At 44.4% G+C, this 18,962-nt stretch overlaps 1 protein-coding gene and 1 pseudogene across 4 annotated transcripts in view; both read right to left on the bottom strand.

Annotated features, from left to right (window-relative positions):
- MAP3K3 (mitogen-activated protein kinase kinase kinase 3) overlaps positions 1-16,736 on the bottom strand; it is a 73,180-nt gene extending 56,444 nt beyond the window's left edge. For 2 of the 4 annotated variants that reach the window (XM_030799305.1, XM_030799307.1), the window contains exons 1-3: positions 16,390-16,736; positions 5,853-5,974; positions 3,854-3,946 (exon numbers count right to left, since the gene is read on the bottom strand). In XM_030799305.1, coding sequence (XP_030655165.1) covers positions 3,854-3,946; positions 5,853-5,974; positions 16,390-16,393 — 219 coding nt within the window. In that variant the 5' untranslated portion in view covers positions 16,394-16,736. The remainder of the gene's footprint in view (positions 1-3,853; positions 3,947-5,852; positions 5,975-16,389) is intronic. The other 2 variants (XM_030799309.1, XM_030799308.1) reach the window with 1 other exon arrangement.
- On the bottom strand, positions 1,274-3,472 carry LOC101177386 (annotated as a pseudogene).
- Positions 16,737-18,962: the final 2,226 nt, after the last annotated feature.

Here is an 18,962-nt window from a genome sequence, read left to right on the forward strand (position 1 = left end):
CACACTGAGGAGAGAAGACAGCGCAGGCTGTCAGGTTGAGCTACAGATTCAGGGAGAGCTACAGATTCAGGGACTCAGCAGGAGCAACAGGAATAACTGACAATAACACTAAAGCAGAAATGACTATCTCAAAGTCTGGACTCAACAGCTGAACATGTAGCCCAAAAAGCTTTCAAGAATCCAGAAAAATCAGGATTTATTAACCAAAGGTTTATGAACTAACTTGACCTGAAAAAGGCTTCAGTTAGCCATCATTCTTCTTATCCTCGCTCTGATTCTGTACTGATTTCTCTCCCTGCATTTGCTACATACCTTTGATGCCTCCCCACATTTCTGGAATTGCAGTCCTTATTTTGCCAAAGAGAGTAAGTGAATGAAAGGAAAAAAAAAATACAATAAAAATTAAAATTTTATTTTTAAGCATGACTCCAGAAAGTTGTAAGAGATCAGTGGAAGAGATGATTACAAAGCAACCTTCTTACAAAATATAATGTTCAGGCTTGTGTGTTGCTTTATATCTTATTTTCAAACTGGCCAGCCCATCTTATCAACAACCCTTGAAAGACAAGGGAGGTCCTGAAGAGCCAGGTCTTTCACACTGAAAGCAAAAGACAGTCTGCTCAATCACTGACCCTGCTGGGGGAACAGCTCCTGGAATTCTCTTCCTCTAGAAATGATAGCCAAGGCCCTGCCCTGCTTGTGCCTATCATGAAGAAAGCAGCTTTTCTGTTCTGAAGCACCCACTCGTGAACATCTGGAGGATTAGATCCAGAGCCCAGACTCTGTTCAAGTATCTACCTACCATGACTCTGTTCAAGTATCTACCTACCATTTTGATAAGATTCAAGGGAAACAGGAATCCATGGAAATAAGGATTCCATTTCTTCCTCCACTGGGATTTTCAGAAATTAGGCTAGCTTCAGAAATTTGCAAAGATCATCAGGTAAACAGTAATGATAATCCCATAAAGATAGAAAAACCTTAATCCTTTCAGTTCCACAACACTATGGACAGTTCTAGTTAGAAGCTTTCCCCAAAGCTCACACCCTCAGTGCCAAACATAAGAAGTGACATAACCACTACAACTTTACATTTGTACATTTGTTTTACAATGTACAAAATATTTCACATTCTGTCTATGATCTTACAACAATCTTAAGAGGTAGCTACAGTGAGTATTAAGTCTATATTTCAGATGGAAAAACTCACTTCAGAAAGGTTATATGACTTATACATGGTAAAATTACTGTGACTAGGAATCAGAAGGCTCGGATATACTTCCTGCCTCTACTCAATATCTTTGTGTAAAAGCTGTGTAAACCTTATACACGTGCTTATAGCATTGATGTTAACTGTTGTTGAAAGCACTCTATAAAATCCTACATTAATAGATGAGTAACAACTCTATGACTCCTAGGCCAGCACTCTTTTTTTTTTTTTTTGGTTGATCAGTTTTTAATCGTGGCAGGGCCTCACACACTTGCATACGTGCGCGTGCACGCGTGCACACACACACACACACACACACACACTCTAAGGCTTCAGACCTTGTTGAAAGCTGCAACGCTGACACTCTACACACGCTCTCAAACTTGGTAATCTCCTCTTCCAGAAAGTTTGTCCCCACCTTGTCGTCCTCCGCCACACACTGAATCTGCAGTTTCCAGATACTGTAGCCCATGGGCACCAGCTTGGAGGCCCCCCTAGACCAGCCCGTCCAGCTGGATGAAGTGCATACAGGCCTCCAACTGGGCTATGTTGGTCTCATTGTCCCAAGGCTTGACGTCCAGCAGGATGGAGGACTTGACCACCAACACAGTCTTCTTGGCCTTCTTCTCCACATTCCACCGCAGCCACTTCTCCCACAGCCCAGCTGCCTCCTTGTCTTCCTCCTCATTGTCGCTGCCAAACAGGTCAATGTCATTGTCCTCGTCACCCTCTGCTAGTATGGCTGCCTTCATGTCTGGGGGCTCCACTTGGCACATGGGAGATGCATGCTGGATCTGCGTGGCTCTGTCCCTATGGCCAGGCAAGCTCTTCTCCAGCATGTTCAGCCATAGGCCAGCACTCTTTTCACTATACTAAGTTGTCAGACCCATACAGAACTAACACCCATTGATAACTCACTGTGAGTTAATGACTGCTAAAGGGACACTGCACATCATGGCCTGCAAAACTATCCACAGGACCCAGACACACGTAGGATGTGCCACATATCTAAGAATATTCAGTCAGCTCTAACCGTGCTGTAGGCTTCCAGAGACCCAATATACAAAAGGGAGAATACAGAGAATGCTCCTAGTTTACAGTATTCTCTGTACTGCTAAAATACAGAGAATACAGAATCTACCTCCTAGAAAATAGTTAATAGCTCACTGCCCATGTACTTCCATAGCTGCCTATTTGTTCTCAAATCCATTCTCTTTTTCAATTACTTACCAAGCTTGTTTACTTAGGGAAGAGGATGTCTCAAGTCTTGCCAAGCAGAGATATTAAATTAGATTTTTCAGTTCTTCCAGGCCTCAGCCCCCAAACAATCCTGTTAATGAACCCACAGCTCCTCTGGCTTTCCTTGCTGGGCCAAGCTTGAGCCCCATGAAGCTGTGCTAGTCTCAACTCTGCCTTGTAGCCAGCACTGCCATTCTCATAGTGAAAGGCTGTTTGCCTCTGCCAGCACCATTCCACCCTTGAATAAACAACCTTTCCAGCTAGCCAAAATGCTTAGTTTCTTTCAACTGGGACTCTGTAATTTGAATCTGTAATCCAATTAGACATTTCTTAACCAAATTTGGCAACTCTTCACCATTTAAATTAGGTTTTGATCTTTCATTCCTCTCTCTTCCTAAGCATGGATTTTCTGGCAGAAGAACTGGTAATGAAGAAAACTGTTTCATTCTATCTCAGGCCTAGGCTAACAAAAACTACAATAATAATAATAAATGTGTAACTCTGTGAATTATAAAGTCCTATGTTAAATGATTATTAATATCACCAGGCTCCTTTCATTATACTAGGCTATAAATACCTCTCCCCCACATCTTCCCCGCACTGCCTCTTACCCCATCTTTCCTAGAAATGCATTTGCTGAGACTTTGTCTTTTTCTGCTTTCAGAATTTTGCTGAAGAATATCCCTCTTGGTCAGAAGTGAAACATCTGCTACGCTTCCCAGGACAGGCCATTCTATAACCTTGACTTCATTAAGAGGAAAAGCTATCTTAGCATTTTATTTCCCCTTTTGCCCATATTAACATAAAACTTTGAGCTTCGATTTCTAAACAGCCGTTCTAGTTCCACATATTCACATTCTTCCTAAAACAGAAATCTTAGATAGGATTCCCATTATTAGCTTATCACAATGTATTGAAACTCATGACGTGTGTAAGGAATGAACATACCAATGAATATCTACACATCTCAAAGCATATACATAATTTCTTACCCAATAAATCAACAGTCCCTTACACAGTGCATAAAGTCGTGCTGTCCAATACAATAGCCACTAGCCACATGTGGCTGTCTAAATTAATTAAAATGATATAAAATTTAAAATTTAGTTCCTTAGTTGCTCAACAGCCACATGTGGCTAGTGGCTACAATACCACATTGGACAGCAGAGATATAAAACATTTCTGTCATCACAGAAAGTTTATTGGACAGCACTGATAGAGGCTGCTTATGAATAATACTGTTGTGAGAAATGGTGACTAGAAGCACTGAACACAGGTCACTGGTAACCAATGCTTTTTACAAATCCACTAAAACAACTTGTCTGGGAAGTGAATTCCGCTGTTGCAGCATGAGTAGCAGATTTAAAAGTACATTTTGGCTTTAACAGGTAATCTGGATCCTTACCAAAAATTTCTTTTTCTCACTGGCCCCTGCACATGAGCTTGTTGTTACTGTGGGGCTGTTCAGAAGGGCTGAGCTGCTGCTGTTGTGTTTTTTCTTTAAAAACAAAAAAACTGAGGTTAATAATTTGTATCCTTCGTGCAACATAAGTTTGACAACATTGAAGTAAATCATGGATCCAAAGATCTAGTACCTCTTGTTAAGATTACTTCCTAACAAACAGTCAATCCTTTTTAGTCTTCTGCCTTCATAACCACTGACTTCACTCTAACAGCGCAGCAGCAGGCACAGCAAAAGATCAAGACTTCCCTCATCATGGCTTTTAGGCTCTAAGCATAAGGAGTCCTAAAAAGGAATCCTCCTTCAAGGAACTATCAGTGACCATTCCATCCCTCCTTTTCCCAGCCTGGTCCTTTTGGGCCTTCCAATTCAAGAAAGCTTCTCCTTTTCACCCACTAACTGATATTCATGCTAATAGTCCAGTCTGGAGAAAGATCAGCTAACTGGAGCAATGTTAGCAAGCACACTCTACATAGGAAGACAGGAAGGAAAGTGAGGTCATTAGGCTCAAGCATGGGGGAGGGGACTCACTTCTGGTAAAATGCTCCTTCCAAAAGTGGCTTTGAATACAAATGAGTTATAGCAAGGGAGAACTCACACAGTCAGACAGAATAACATATGAAAATAGTGTAAGAATGGGCCTTTGTCTGTTTATACCTCCAGTACTATAAGGTAACAACAACAAAAGCAGCTTTTTAAACTAATCCTTCTGTTTTAACATGAAACAAAAGGACTCCTCTTCCCTTGGGGTCCCTAGGATTCCTAAAGGCAGGAAATACTCTGGAAGGCTCTATCTAGCAGACTACAGACAGGAAAAGTTTTAGGGCCTTATACTATCTCTAGGAACCAATTCTGAAGAATTGGTAAACAAGGTGCAAATGAGAAGAAAGGAGGTTAGCTGATAACAAACAGAACCAAAAGGGAGAATGTCATAGGCAATTTTCATCAAACATGCCCAATATAGCTAGCTGACGCAGCACTGGATACCCACTAGGTAGGAAAGCTCCCCATCATTCACTCCTCTCTGCAAAACAAAGTACCCAGGAAACAGGTAAGTGGCACTACAGGTGAGAAGAACGTTCTCAATGACACACAAGTTTAAATGTTAAGGAAAATAGGCAATGTTTTCCTAAAGAAGCATACAACTCTCAATAAAACAGGCACTATCAACTAACTGGGTTAATAAGGTAAAACAACTGTAAACAGTAATAACAAAATCACTCATTATTGCCTTTAGAATATACTAGGTGACATTTTAATTAATAAATTTACCTTAATTATATTTTATGTAAGCTAATACCAAATTAATTAGTTTTTCCTGATTATATACTGTAAGGTAGCTAAAAACCTTATGACTTAGGGATCATGAATCTGAATTAAATACTTGCCAAATATCAGTAAAGGGGAAAAACGTATATGAATACTGTCCCCATAACAGATGAAATGCTTACACAAGGCTTTAAGACTCCAAATCATAGATCCATAACTGCATGGCATATGTAACTTTTTTTTTTTTGAGACAGAGTTTCACTCTGTCTTGCCCAGGCTGGAGTGCAGTGGTGCCATCTCGGCTCACTGCAGCCTTTGCCTTCCGGGTTCAAGCGATTCTCCTGTCTCAGCTTCCTGAGTAGCTGGGACTACAGGCATGCACCACCACACCTGGCTAATTTTGTGTTTTTAGTAGAGACGGGGTTTCACCATGTTGGCCAGGCTGGTCTCAAACTACTGACCTCAAGTGATCCGCCTGCCTCAGCCTCCCAATATCACTTACCATTTAACCATACTTGGTTGGTATGTATCACTTCCCATTTAACAGACTGTGAAAGGAAGGGGTCAAAAGCATTCAACCCTGGTAATGTAGTCTCCTTGGCTTTTCATATATTTCCCATTTGAAAACCCCTCCCCAATAAAGCTCACTTAGCTCTGCCAGGGTCACACACACCTGCCTATTTGAGTGACCTGTGTCTTTGTTCTTCATGGTCTCATATCCAGGCATCCGGTGACGTCGGTTCATCTGGAGGGCCACCAGATCGTTCATGATTGAGTTCAATGCCTCCTGTTCGTCTGCAATGAAAGAGAGCACATGGACTAAGATACTTAAATACAGACCAGCAAAGCTCTTTCACAAACTATATAACTAATACTCAGGGAGTTCTGCCCAGGTAAAATGACAGACCCTGTAACTATAATCAGATGCAGCCCAAAAGGTCAGACTATGGTAATTTGAATTTTAATGGATTCTTTTTTCTTTGAGACAAGGTCTTGCTCTGTCACTCAGGCTGGAGTGCAGTGGCGTGATCATAGCTCACTGCTGGCTTGAACTCTGGGGCTCAAGTGACCTTCCCACATCAGCCTCCCACGTAGCTGGGAACACAGGCATGCGCCACCATGCCTGGATAATTTTTTTATTTTTTGTAGAGATGGGGTCTCCCCATGTTGCCCAGGCTGGTCTCCAACTCCTGGACTCCAGTGATCCTCCTGCCTCGGCCTCCCAAAGTGCTAAGATTACAGGTGTGAGCCACCATGCCTGGCCTTTAATGGTTTCTTAATAGCCCTCCAGTCAGATTTCCTGCAGCAATATTTACCAGTTCATTGCAGGGAAGGGACATGCTCAAACAGGGCAGTTGGTCCAGTGCCAGAGAAACTCAACCAGGAAAAATAGATGAAAAATTGAAGTGAAGAACACAGTACAATGTAATATGGTACTGAATGAAAAGATGAATCCATAGAGAGCGGATTATGGCACAGTGTCAGTCCCAGACTTATTCTTAAAGCATCATAAGGAGGAGAGCACATTTTAAAAGGTACCAAATAAGGGCCTCAGGTAGCTGCTTTGAACAGAAGTTGTTTTACAAGCCTAGCATTTGAATGCCACCACCACCACCAACCCCCACAACTCTTTACAAGTTTATAGGCCTTCTACTTCCCATAGGGAAGTCAAAGGATAGTTCTATTGTTTTTCCTCCCTAAGCTGACCAAGCAATGCATTGTCTCCACCTTACTGGCATTACTTTTAATCCCCTTTTCTTGAAATAGCATGGAGTACTAGAGTTCACATACATTGAAAACAACTGGCCAAAACCCAGAACACAAACCAGCCTAATTCCATGTTGTACAAATTTTTCCCAGGTCCTTTAAGAGATCTTTGCCCATTCAAATAGCATTTGGAGATTGAAAATGAATAAATCTGTTGATCATGAAGGGAACATGAGGGATGAGTTGTTACACTTGCTTTGGTGACAACTGAGCCATTTGGGGACTTGGGGCACACCTTAAAAGAAGCAAATACAAAAGATTCCACCCAAAGAGAGTGCCTATCTTCTGCCCTTTATCACTGTCCCTTAGAAATATTCTAATACTCTGTGGAAAGAAACGAACAGCATGAAATGTGGGGAGTAAAACTGCTCCAGTCTCTTCTCCCACTACTGATTAACTGATTGACTGACTGATTGAAACAGGGTTTCGCTCTGTTGCCCAGGCTAGAGTGCAGTGGTGCAATCACAGCTCACTGCAGCCTCCTCAACCCCCAGGCTCAAACAATCCTCCACCTCAGCCTCCAGAGTAGCTGGGACTACAGGTGCACACCACCATGCCCTACTAATTTTTGTATTTTTTATTGAGAGGGTTTCACCATGTTGCCCAGGCTGATTTCAAACACCTGAGCTCAAGTGATCCTCCCTCCTTAGCCTCCCAAAATGCTGGGATTACAGGCATAAGCTACCGTGCCTGGCCCCTCGCCTTATTTGTCTCTCCCCTCTTCCTAGACGAAATCTGCTCTGGTGCCCTATATGCCCTCTGACGAGGTACAGAAAAGGACAAAGTTGCCTACAAAGAGGTTTTTGCTTGTTCAGGGAAGTAAAATTAGATTTAAAACTTGCAGGAAAACCACCAGGAGCTAACTTCCCATATGATTCCACTTCAAAACATATACAAAAGTATGTATGACAGTGACATAGCTGTAATATCGAAAGCATGCAGTAAAGGGGATAATGAATGAGGAGAAAGTGGGTATCTACAAAAAGACATCTGTCAAATTAACACATATACATCCCATCAATTATTTTATACCTTCTACAATTTCCCTATAGCTTCCTTAGAGAAGGGAACCTGGCTGGACAAGGTGGCTCATGCCTGTAATCCCAGCACTTTGGGAGGCTGAGGCAGGTGGATTGCTTGAGCCCAGGAGTTCGAGACCAGACTGGGCAACATGGCAAAATTACGTTCTACAAAAAATACAAAAAATTAGCTGGGCGTGGTGGTGCACGCTGTAGGCTCAGCTACTTGAGAGGCTTAGGTGGAAGGATCAATTGAGCCCAGGAGGTTGAGGCTGCAGTGAGCCATGATCATGCCACTGTACTCCAGCCTGGGCAACAGTGAGACCCTGTCTCAAAAACAAAAAGGGAACTTGGTTTTTTGTTTTGATTTTTATCCTCACAACCAAACTTTAAAAACTAGAGCATAACATCTAAGCTAGGAAGATTGGCTTATATATAATATGTATAGGTTTATATATTAAATGGCTTATATATTATTAAATATATATAAAATTGGGCCAACTGTAATAATAAATTGGGATCAATATAAGGAGGATTATGACTAGGTCTAAGTGTTTTCTGAGGAGCATCCAACAATATTCCTAAAAGCGGAATGCATGGAGTTATCAGTAACAACATTAACCACCCTAAGTATTGGGAATTTTCAGTTCTTTCAACTCAGATATTGAACAAAGATGGATGTGAATACACATACAGGCACACACATACACACACCACTTTTCAAGTCGGATCCACAAGTATGACTGGAGAAATCATTTCTAATTCTGTATAAGATGATGCTATTATAAGAGCTGGTTTATCGGGTTGACAAATTCTGTTTCCAGGAAGCTAACCAATTCCTGGCATTACTTAATGAATAAACTTGTTCGGTAGTTCCGGAGCTGAGAACACACTAGTGGAACAGTTTGGCACTGTCATCTGAAATCTGGGACAACTGACACAAGTGTATCAGGGTTATAGAATCTCATTTTGTGTCAAAGTAAAATATATTCCTAGAGGTAGACAGGTTCTTCAACTGACACTTCAGAGGACATGTATAAAGAGAGGAAGTAAATCAAGTGGCTCTTTTAGGCATTTCTTCCTGGATTGAGGTTTTGTTTTTGTTTTTTTTCCTTCTAAAAAGCAACATCACTATGCACACTTGGCTGCCACAGGCCAGTTATCTCTGTGGTATGGACTGAGACTAACTGAATTATCAGCACTCCTTCAATGTGGCATTCTTGAAAAACAAACAAAACTTTTAAAAACAAATAACAGGCTGGGAGCAGTGGCTCACACCTGTAATTCTAGCACTTTGGGAGGCAGAGATGGGTGGATCACTTGAGGTCAGGAGTTCGAAACCAGCCTGGCCAACATGGTGAAACCCCGTCTCTACTAAAAATACAAAAAAATTAGCTGGACGTGGTGGTGTGCGCCTGTAATCCCAGCTACTTGGGAGGCTGAGGCAGAAGAATTGCCTGAACACGGGAGGCGGAGGTTGGTGTGAGCTGAGATGGCACTACTGAACTCCAGCATGGCAACAGGGCGAGACTCCATCTCAAAAAAAAAAAAAAAAAAAAAAAAAAAAACAACTTTCTTAGACTGAAGCAGTTAGGAATATGAACTTCAGAGTCAGAAAAATTTGGTAAGGAGGCCCTGAGCAAATCATTTACTCTCCCCAAACCTCAATTTCCTCATCTGTAAAATGGAGATAAAGCATCATTTCACAAAGCTGCTATGAGAGTTAAAAGCAAAAGAAAACCTACGAATTATTTCTTATGGTACCAAACACTTAGTAATGCTAAAAAAATGCTGGCTATTATTATCATCAACAAGAAAAGGTCAATGGAAAAAGACTGGAGGCCATTTAATCTACCCTAATACTTAATTTTATTACTGAACTTTTATAAATCATTAACCATTTACTGAATACTTGTATTATACATTAGAAAGTTTTAAAAGATATTTCAAGGTGCTCAAACTCTAGGGATAAAAAGATAAACAACACACAAAGTTGTATGAAAAAAAAGATAGAATTGGCAAGGCCCAGGGGTTCACACCTGTAATCCCAGCACTTTGGGAGGCTGAGGCAGGCGGATCATCTGAGGTTGGGGGTTTGAGACCAGCCTGACCAACATGGAGAAACCCCGTCTCTACTAAAACTACAAAATTAGCTGGGCGTGGTGGCGCATGCCTGTAATCCCATCTACATGGGAGGCTGAGGCAGGAGAACTGCTTCAAACTGGGAGGCGGAGATTGTGGTGAGCCAAGATCGTGCCATTGCACTCCAGCCTGGGCAACAAGAGCAAAACTCCATCTCAAAAAAAAAAAAAAAAAAAAATACAGAATTAGACAAGATATAAACCAGAGTATATAAACACAAATGTATAAAAATATATATTTTTAAATATGAGTAGCTTATATGGTTATATAAGAGGTTATATGGATGATTTTACATAGTTGTTAACAGACTAAAGATTCTTTAAGAAAAGCAAGCTGGCTGGGCGTGGTGGCTCACACCTGTAATCTCAGCACTTTAGGAGGCCGAGGCAGGCAGATCACCTGAGGTCAGGAGTTTAAGACCAGCCTGGCCAACATGGTGAAACCTCGTCTCTACTAAAAATACAAAAATTAGCCAGGCATGGTGGCAGGCGCCTGTAATCTCAGCTACTCAGGAGACTGAGGCAGGAGAATCGCTTGAACCCGGAAGGCAGAGGTTGCAGGGAGCCGAGATTGAGCCACTGCACTCCAGCCTGGGCGACAAGAGTGAAACTCCATCTCGGGAAAAAAAAAAAAAAAAAAGAAAAGAAAAGCAAGCTGTTCCAGCTATGTCAGAGAGCTTATGAAATGAACTGAGAGAAAGGACATGAAGAATAAGCAATTAAGGGATACAGGGGAAGAAAAGAGGGTCAGAGACTGATTCTCAGTAACTAATACTAATCAAATAGAATGAGAAGAGGGGAAGCTGGAAAGGAAGGCTTTAAGAGGATTGAAGAAAAAAGGCCAGCCAAGGTGGCTCACGCCTGTAATCCCAACAGTTTGGGTGGCCGAGGCAGGCAGATCGCCTGAGGTCTGGAGTTCAAGACCAGCCTGGCCAACATGCTGAAACACCATCTCTACTAAAAATACAAAAATTAGCCGGGCGTGGTGATGCACGCCTGTAATCCCAGCTACTATGGAGGCTGAGGCATAGGAATCGCTTGAACCTGGGAGGCAGAGGTTGCAGTGAGCCAAGACTATGCCAACACATTCCAGCCTGGGTGACAGAGTAGAGACTCTGTCTCAAAAAATAAATAAATAAATAAATAAATAAAGGATTGAAGAAAATAAGAGTGACAGGCCGGGCGCATTGGCTCACACCTGTAAGTCCAACATTCTGGGAGGCTAAGGCGGGGGTATCACTTGATCCCAGGAGTTTGAGACCAGCTTGGGCAACATGGCAAAACCCCATCTCTACAAAAAATACAAAAAATTAGTCATGGCCAGGCACAATGGCTCACGCCTGTAATCCCAGCACTTTGGGAGGCTGAGGAGGATGGATCACCTGCAGTCAGGAGTTCAAGACTAGCCTGGCCAACATGGTGAAACCCTGTCTCTACTAAAAATACAAAATTAGCCAGGCGTGGTGGCGGGCGCCTGTAATCCCAGCTACTTGGGAGGCTGAGGTAGGAGAATTGCTTGAACCCGGGAGGCGGAGGTTGCAGTGAACTGAGATCGTGCCACTGCACTCAAGCCTGGGTGACACAGCAAAACTCCATCTCAAAAAAAAAAAAAGTATTTGTGAACTTTACACATGAACAAGTTGAGGTAGACTAATAGTGTGCTTATAACTTTGGAAAAGATTTCCTGAGAGTGGGAGTGGTCTGACACACTTAGAAGCTACCAGGAAGAAGCACAAGAAGAAAGAGGTTAATTTTAGAGATTAAGAGGTTAAGAATCTAGGAAGAGGAGGAGCGTTCATGGAAATAGAAAGGGATCTATGGAAACAAGGATTAGAGTTAAGGCTTAAAAAGTGGAAGCTCTTAGGCAGTTTTAAGTAGCCGGTATTCATAATTCCCCAGTGGCATGTAGTTTTTCTTCTCCCGGTACCCCAACCTGTGGTATGGAGGCTGCCAGGCAACATACTCCTCTCTTTAGCTCCAGCAGGAAGCCACTCTTCCAGACTGAGCTATTACTTGTATCTCAAAGCAGGGTCTTAAGGCACTTCCCATTTGTGAGTTCCCTTGGCTAACAACCCAGAAAAGTTGCCAGAAGCACCACATTCTCTAATGAACATTGTTATCCCGTATGACGTCTGTTTACTATGCCACACACTCTCTCTCTTTTCCATATATACAATCCCCAAAGTAATGTTTTAATCTTTGTTTTCATTTAACTAAAGATGTTATTTCTTCATCTTGACAATGTTCTACTCAGCTCCACCAGATCGTCTGATCGCACTGCTCACTCAGGAGAGCTCGTGCTTCAGTGTCCGAGTCAGATTTTACTTTCTCTTCATGACATTCTACATACTTCCACTGCCTCCACCCTGTCCACGCCCAGGCAAACATCATTTTACAATGAGCATATGCAATAAGGCCCGACCCTCAATTCATAAGAAACTTTTCTCCTTCAAGAAATGGTTGAACCTTTGCTAAATCTCAAAGTCAAATGCTGGCGTTTTTCTGTTCTAAGATATAATAGGCATTCAATATTAATTGATGGTTGAAATTCTTAAAACACATATTATAAAGTAAGCCATTTATTCCTCATAAGAATCAATATATATCACCACTACATTTTAATGTTTAATGAAATTAACCCAAAGGACTGGAGACTATAGAATTACATGTGTCAATACCAAAACGACAGAATTGATCTCTCTCCTGTATATCTTCACACGCTTTTGCACTTAATTGTTTACATGTTTCTGCTTCACCTTACCTAACTGTAACTTCTTGAGGACAGGATAACACAGGCATAGGGCTTAATACTATGCCTGGCACATAGGAGGCATTCAACAAACGGGCAAAGAATAAATTAACAGCTTCCATAGAACCAGAAAAACCTCATCTTATCCTCTGTGTATTCCCATAAGTAATGCTCAGTTGGACAGATATTTACTATTCAGCTATTTTTTGTTTGTTTTTTGTTTTAGAGACAGGGTCTCTCACTCTTGTTGCCTGGGCTGGAGTGCAGTGACACAATCATGGTTCACTGCAGCCTCAACCTCCCAGGCTCAGACGATCCTCCCACCTCAGTCTCCTGGGTAGCTGGGACTATAGGGGCATGCCACTACGCCCAGCTAAGTTTGTATGTTTTTAGTAGAGACAGGGTTTCACCATGTTGCCCAGGCTGCTCTCGAACTCCTAGGCTCAAGCGATCCACCAGTCTCAGCTTCCCAAAGTGCTGGGATTATAGGTGTAAGCCACCATGCCCAACCTGAAATTCAGTTTTAAAATCCAATTGTCATTTTTAAAAATATCAGAAATCTAGTAATGACATAGCCATGTTGATTTATTAAACTGTGATTCAAATTTCAATCAAAACAGCTGCTAACTATTCAGAGTCTACATAGGTGGTCAGATTCTAGCCAAACTGAATTGAGACTATTCTAACAGGGAGCTCGCAACAGCCTTGGAACCCTAGACAAGGTGTCTGTAAGTCACAATAATTCTGACTTCAAACCAGAACCAGACCATCTGTAATCCTGTACTCCATTCACTATAGTTTCCTGTAACATTTCCAAGTTGTTACATATTTTTCAGTGATATATAAAGTTTCAGATGCATTTATAAAAAGACCACATAAACAATCTCAGGTATTATGAACAGCATTTGCCACTATGATTACTAAATCTGGAAATGAATTCTGGAGTGACCAAGAAAAAACAACCAGTCAATCCCAATTTTTTATAGCCACATAGTATCAAAGCCAAAAAAAATTTCCTATTATTGACAGAGATAAATAATTTCCACTAGAAGTTTACTGGGGCTAACAGACAATATAAAATCTGACCTGTTTTTATTAACCCAAATTGTCAAACAGGCTTCAGTCCTGGGCTTAGAACAGCTCAGGAAAATATGACTCTTACTTAACCAAAGAACCTGCAGGGCAGAGACTCAAGTTTTAGTCCTTTCTTCATGAGGCTGGAGTTTAACAAGTATAACTAAAATACTAAGAAATCTATGTTTCTCTCTTATCAATCCTTTGAGTTTATTTAGAACTACAGCAACTAAAAGCAAACTAACTAAACTGGGAATTCGAATTTTTATCACCAAAATGGAAACAGTATTTAAGAGAGAGACTGTGTGTGAAGATACCTGTGTATACATATCCTCAATGAGCTCTATACAAAGCAAACTGAACAGCCAGGTGTCAAGAAGAATTCAATATTAGCTCTAACAGTGTATCAAGGTCATCTACTCTCCCCTCACAAAAAAGATGGACAGAATCGTATGGGGGAAAGTGAAGAAAGCTAGGGCAGTGGTTCTTAAACTAGCTTGCCTAATATACTGCAGCCACCAGGCAAGTTAATTCCTCTTGCATGTTCCTTTTACATGTGTCTTCATGTAAAACTGACAGGGGGACAACTGATGTGGGGACAAATGAGAAGATCCTGAGGTCCTGGCCCTTTTTTCTTTGGGGCTCTAGACCCAGCCTATATAGTTTTCTTCCTCCCCATCATTGGTCTCCATATATACACACACTTATAAACTTTTTGAAAATGTCTTGAAATGTGAAAACAGGTTCATATCTATTTTCATGTTAGATAATGAGATGTAGTCAACACATGTGGGCACTCTAACTGGTCTAGCAATCAACAAAGTATGAAGTGGATGGTCTACATACTCTTAAGTATTTCACACTCTCCTTTGGGACTAACAGCTGCCCCCACAGGACAAGAAAAAAGACTTGTAAGAAAGACTATCACAATATAGGCTCATAAATCAATTCAAAGATTTATTCAAAATCTATAATACAAGATAAATGTTTGAATCCTGGGGTAGACAAGAATTCTGTGTCTCAACTATAAAAAAATTCAATAAAAATTTCTTCAATTATATATTTAAATACCAGGCCTTACTGGGTTCCTTTTATGTCCACTCTCACAGCAGACCTTCCCCCAGAAGAGCGCGCACTTCTGAAGGAAAGCATGAGAAGGAAACAGTAAGCCCAGCAAATGAACAAACCCCTCTCATACTGTATGAGGGATAGCATGAACTAGAACAAGGCAACTCATTCAAAGCCAGGGTGTAGAGATGGGTCACAAAACAGTAACTGGCGAATTTGACATAGCATACAGTTAACCTCCTACAAAAAGGACTTGACCTTGCAGGTCAAGGCAAACATTAAGGCTCCCTCTTCACATGGGGCACTTCACAGAAGCAACGGAAGGCTTTGCAAACGATCCTCTCACTGAAGTTTACCCTTTTATTATTATTTAGGGCAATACCAAATATTTTGCAAAACTTGTGACAACAGTATCACAACACCTGTCTGGACAGGAGAAGTAAAGAACGTTTAAAATGTTATTTCTTAGTCTAGTCCAGTAGTCATTTGCTAAATTACCAAAAAGGATATGGAATATAATTCAACTCAAATGCTACGTGCGGAAGACATTAAAAGCTTTCCTTAGATTACATCTTCACAGTAGAAATTGCAAATACTGACAAAAAGGAAGTGATTTCAGAGAAATTCTTTTGTGTAGCAAATGTTTCTTTCAAAAGTTACATAATTTCAGGGATACTGCAGGAAAAAAATAATGGATTAAAACCCAGCAACAGGATTTTTCAAAAAGTAGGATGTGAATACTAACTGGCAGCATCCGATCAACTTCTGACCCCCAGCAATCTGCGTGCAGCACGCATTTGTCAACCGCGCGCTTGATCACAGTTCCAGTTTAATCGCCTCCCAGCCGAGCCCCGCACGCCCTCCCCCCTGCGCTGGGGCGCGCACAGGGCTGGAGACCAAGCCCCGGGAACTCTCACAGGCCGGCCTGTGTGAGCAAAGGGAAGGAAATGACACAGGCAGGAAAAAAAAGCAAATCAAGGAAAAGACACAACAGCAGCTGGGCCTGCGGCAGCCTCCAGCCCGGGCCCCACACTGCGCTCTCGCTCCCCCGCCCTCGGGCTCGCGGTCCGGCTCGTTCGGGCCAGGCTGCCCCGCGGAGCACGGGCCCTCGGTCCCGCCGCCGCTTCCCCGGGATGCGCCCGCCGCGCTGCCCGGAAGGAGAGCTGCCGAGCGGGCTCTGCCAGCCGGGCCGCCCCGCGGAGCCAGGACCCCCGCCCGGGCCGCGGCGCGCGAGCGGGGCGGGCGGGCAGGCGGGCGGCCGGCGGTCCGCAGCCCCGGGCCGGGCAGGCTGTCCATGCCTGTCAGGCGGTGGCCCAGGGTCCTCCTCCCTCAGCCTGGGGCGGGGCGTCGCGAAGCAGCGCGGGCACAGGCCGGGGCGGTGGCGACACTTACCCATGGTGGCGATGGCGGCGGCAGCGGCTATGGTCCGTGAGTGTCACCTCCGCAGCCGGGGCTGCATGCCGGGGGCCCGGGCGGCGGGGACGGCAGCGGGCCTGGCTCCGCGCGGGGGGCGCGGGCTGCGCTCTGGGCCCCCGCCGCCTCCCCAGGCTCCGGCTCCGGCTCCGCCCGCGGCCGGGCGCTGTGGCATCGGCAGGGTGGCCCGCTACATCCCGGGCGCTCCTGGGCTCGGCCCAGCCCGGCCTCGGCGGCGCCGCTCGGCCCGCCCGCCCGCCAGTCCCTCAAACCCGCAGTCTCTCCGTCCGGCCACAGTTCTCCACCTCAGGAACGCTCCGAAAAACAAACCTCTGGTCGCGCAGCTCGCCCCCCTGTCTGTCACTCACGCCGGCGCCCACCAATCCCAGGCAGCCGCTGGGCCGTCGCACCACCCCCACCCACCTCACCAGCCAATAACAAGAAGGAAGTCGGCTGCCCTCGCCGTCCCCCCCCAACTCTCTCCCAACACCCTAACTCTCAGCGGCCAGCTAATCATCAGCACCACACGATGAACCAATCCCGCCTACTCTCACAGGATGCCAATGGGCGAAGCCAAGACGGTTTCCGAGGGCTGTCTAGCGCCTGCCAATCATCAGGACAGCGCCCGGCTCCCTGCGCTGCTAGCCAATCACGTAGAGAGATGCGCCTCTGCGCATCCCTCTCTGGCGCTGTCTCCCCCTCTTGGGAGAGATTGGGAGGTGTTGGTTGCTCCAATCACAGCTCCAGCGTGAGGCTCCGCCCCCATTCCCACCTCCCGTCAGTCACCGAAGGCTCGGCGGGCGCGCGGGCTGGCGCAGTTCCCCGCCGGCTACTTTGGGGCTGGGGTGAGGAGTAGGCGGCTGGAGGGGGCCCTCAGGCCTTCCGCCCTCCGGGTTCTCGGAGGCCCCAGCGATCTGGGTGGTTCCAGAGGGTGGCGTCCTGCTCCTCCCTGTGTCCAGCACGGGGCGTGTAACGAGTGGGGAGGGTCTGGCTTGAGCACTTCCCGGCGCGCGGCCACCTCTGCGGCCCCATCGCCCGACTGGTCCTCCGGTCCCGACGCTGCTCTTGCCCCGGGCAGGGGCGGCCGGCCCAGCCCAGCTTTCCGTAAGTGTCACACCTCCAGGGCCACACCCGCTGGTCTAGGTACCTCAGACACCCGAGGCTGGGGTAGTGCTGGCATGTGGGTCCCTGGAAATCTGAGTTCCGCCAGAGATTCTTTCAGAAAATAACTTTTTTCTTATAAAAGCAACACAAGCTTTTTGTAGGAAAATTGAAAAATGCAGAAAACTATGAAAAAGAAAAGATCCCACCCCAGAGATAATCTGTTTCCTACCTAGATAGGCGTTTGACAAAAATGCCTTTGTATTGTTTTGTAGTATGCTTACATTTTATTCTGTTTTCCCGTGCCACCAAATATCGTTCCAAAACAATTGTACTGATTGCATGATGTTTCAAAATTAAAGGGACCATAATTAATTTCCCCAACCTTTTCATTCAACATTTTATACACCCAGATCTTCAGATTCCAAGTCCACCACAATTAATGTGGGCTCCTTTCTCTGGCCTCTGTTCCAGTGTAATCTGTCAGGCTCCAGAATAATCTTCCTCAGATGTCATTGTCCACTGTCCACTAAGAACATTTAGTGGTGGCTTTGTCTTGAGTGTCAAATCCCTTAAGAATTACCTTGGGCTCTCCCCTATTTCTTTTCTTTTTTTTTTTTTTTTTGAGACGGAGTCTCGCTCTGTTGCCCAGGCTGGAGTGCAGTGGCGCAATCTCGGCTCACTGCAAGCTCCGCCTCCCGTTTTCTCGCCATTCTCCTGCCTCAGCCTCTCCGAGTAGCTGGGACTACAGGCGCCCGCCACCACGCCCGGCTAATTTTTTGTATTTTTTTTTTAGTAGAGACGGGGTTTCACCGTGGTCTCGATCTCCTGACCTCGTGATCCGCCCGCCTCGGCCTCCCAAAGTGCTGGGATTACAAGCGTGAGCCACCGCGCCCGGCCTCTTTTCTTTTTCTTTTTTGTTTTTTGAGACGGAGTCTCGCACTGTCGTCCAGGCTGGAGTGCAGTGGCGCGATCTCAGCTCACCGCAACCTCCGTCTCCCGTGTTCAAGCAATTCTCCTCCTTCAGCCTCTCAAGTAGCTGGGATTAACAGGCGTGCGCCACCACGCCTGGCTAATTTTTGAATTTTCAGTAGAGACGGGGTTTCACCATGTTGCCCAGGCTGGTCTCGAAATCCAGACCTCAGGTGATCCGCCAGCCTCGGCCTCCCAAAGTGCTGGGATTACAGGCATGAGCCACCACAAACAGCCTTCCTTATTTCTTTACATTCATCTCCGTATATTTTAATCAGCCCCCTTGTCCTGTTTTCTTTTTCTTCCAACAAGCTTAAGCCTGCCATATTCCCACTTGATTCAGTCTCTACCCAGTTTACTGGAGTTCCTTAACTATAATAATCTCTATTCTTGAAAGCAGGGATAAGGGGGAAAGAAAATTAGTATTTATCAATATAACAGGCACGTCATTGCATTTAATTTTTCCAATAACTCTAAGG

Source organism: Nomascus leucogenys, chromosome 19 (assembly GCF_006542625.1).
Source record: "Nomascus leucogenys isolate Asia chromosome 19, Asia_NLE_v1, whole genome shotgun sequence".
Classification (NCBI taxonomy): Eukaryota; Metazoa; Chordata; class Mammalia; order Primates; family Hylobatidae; genus Nomascus; species Nomascus leucogenys.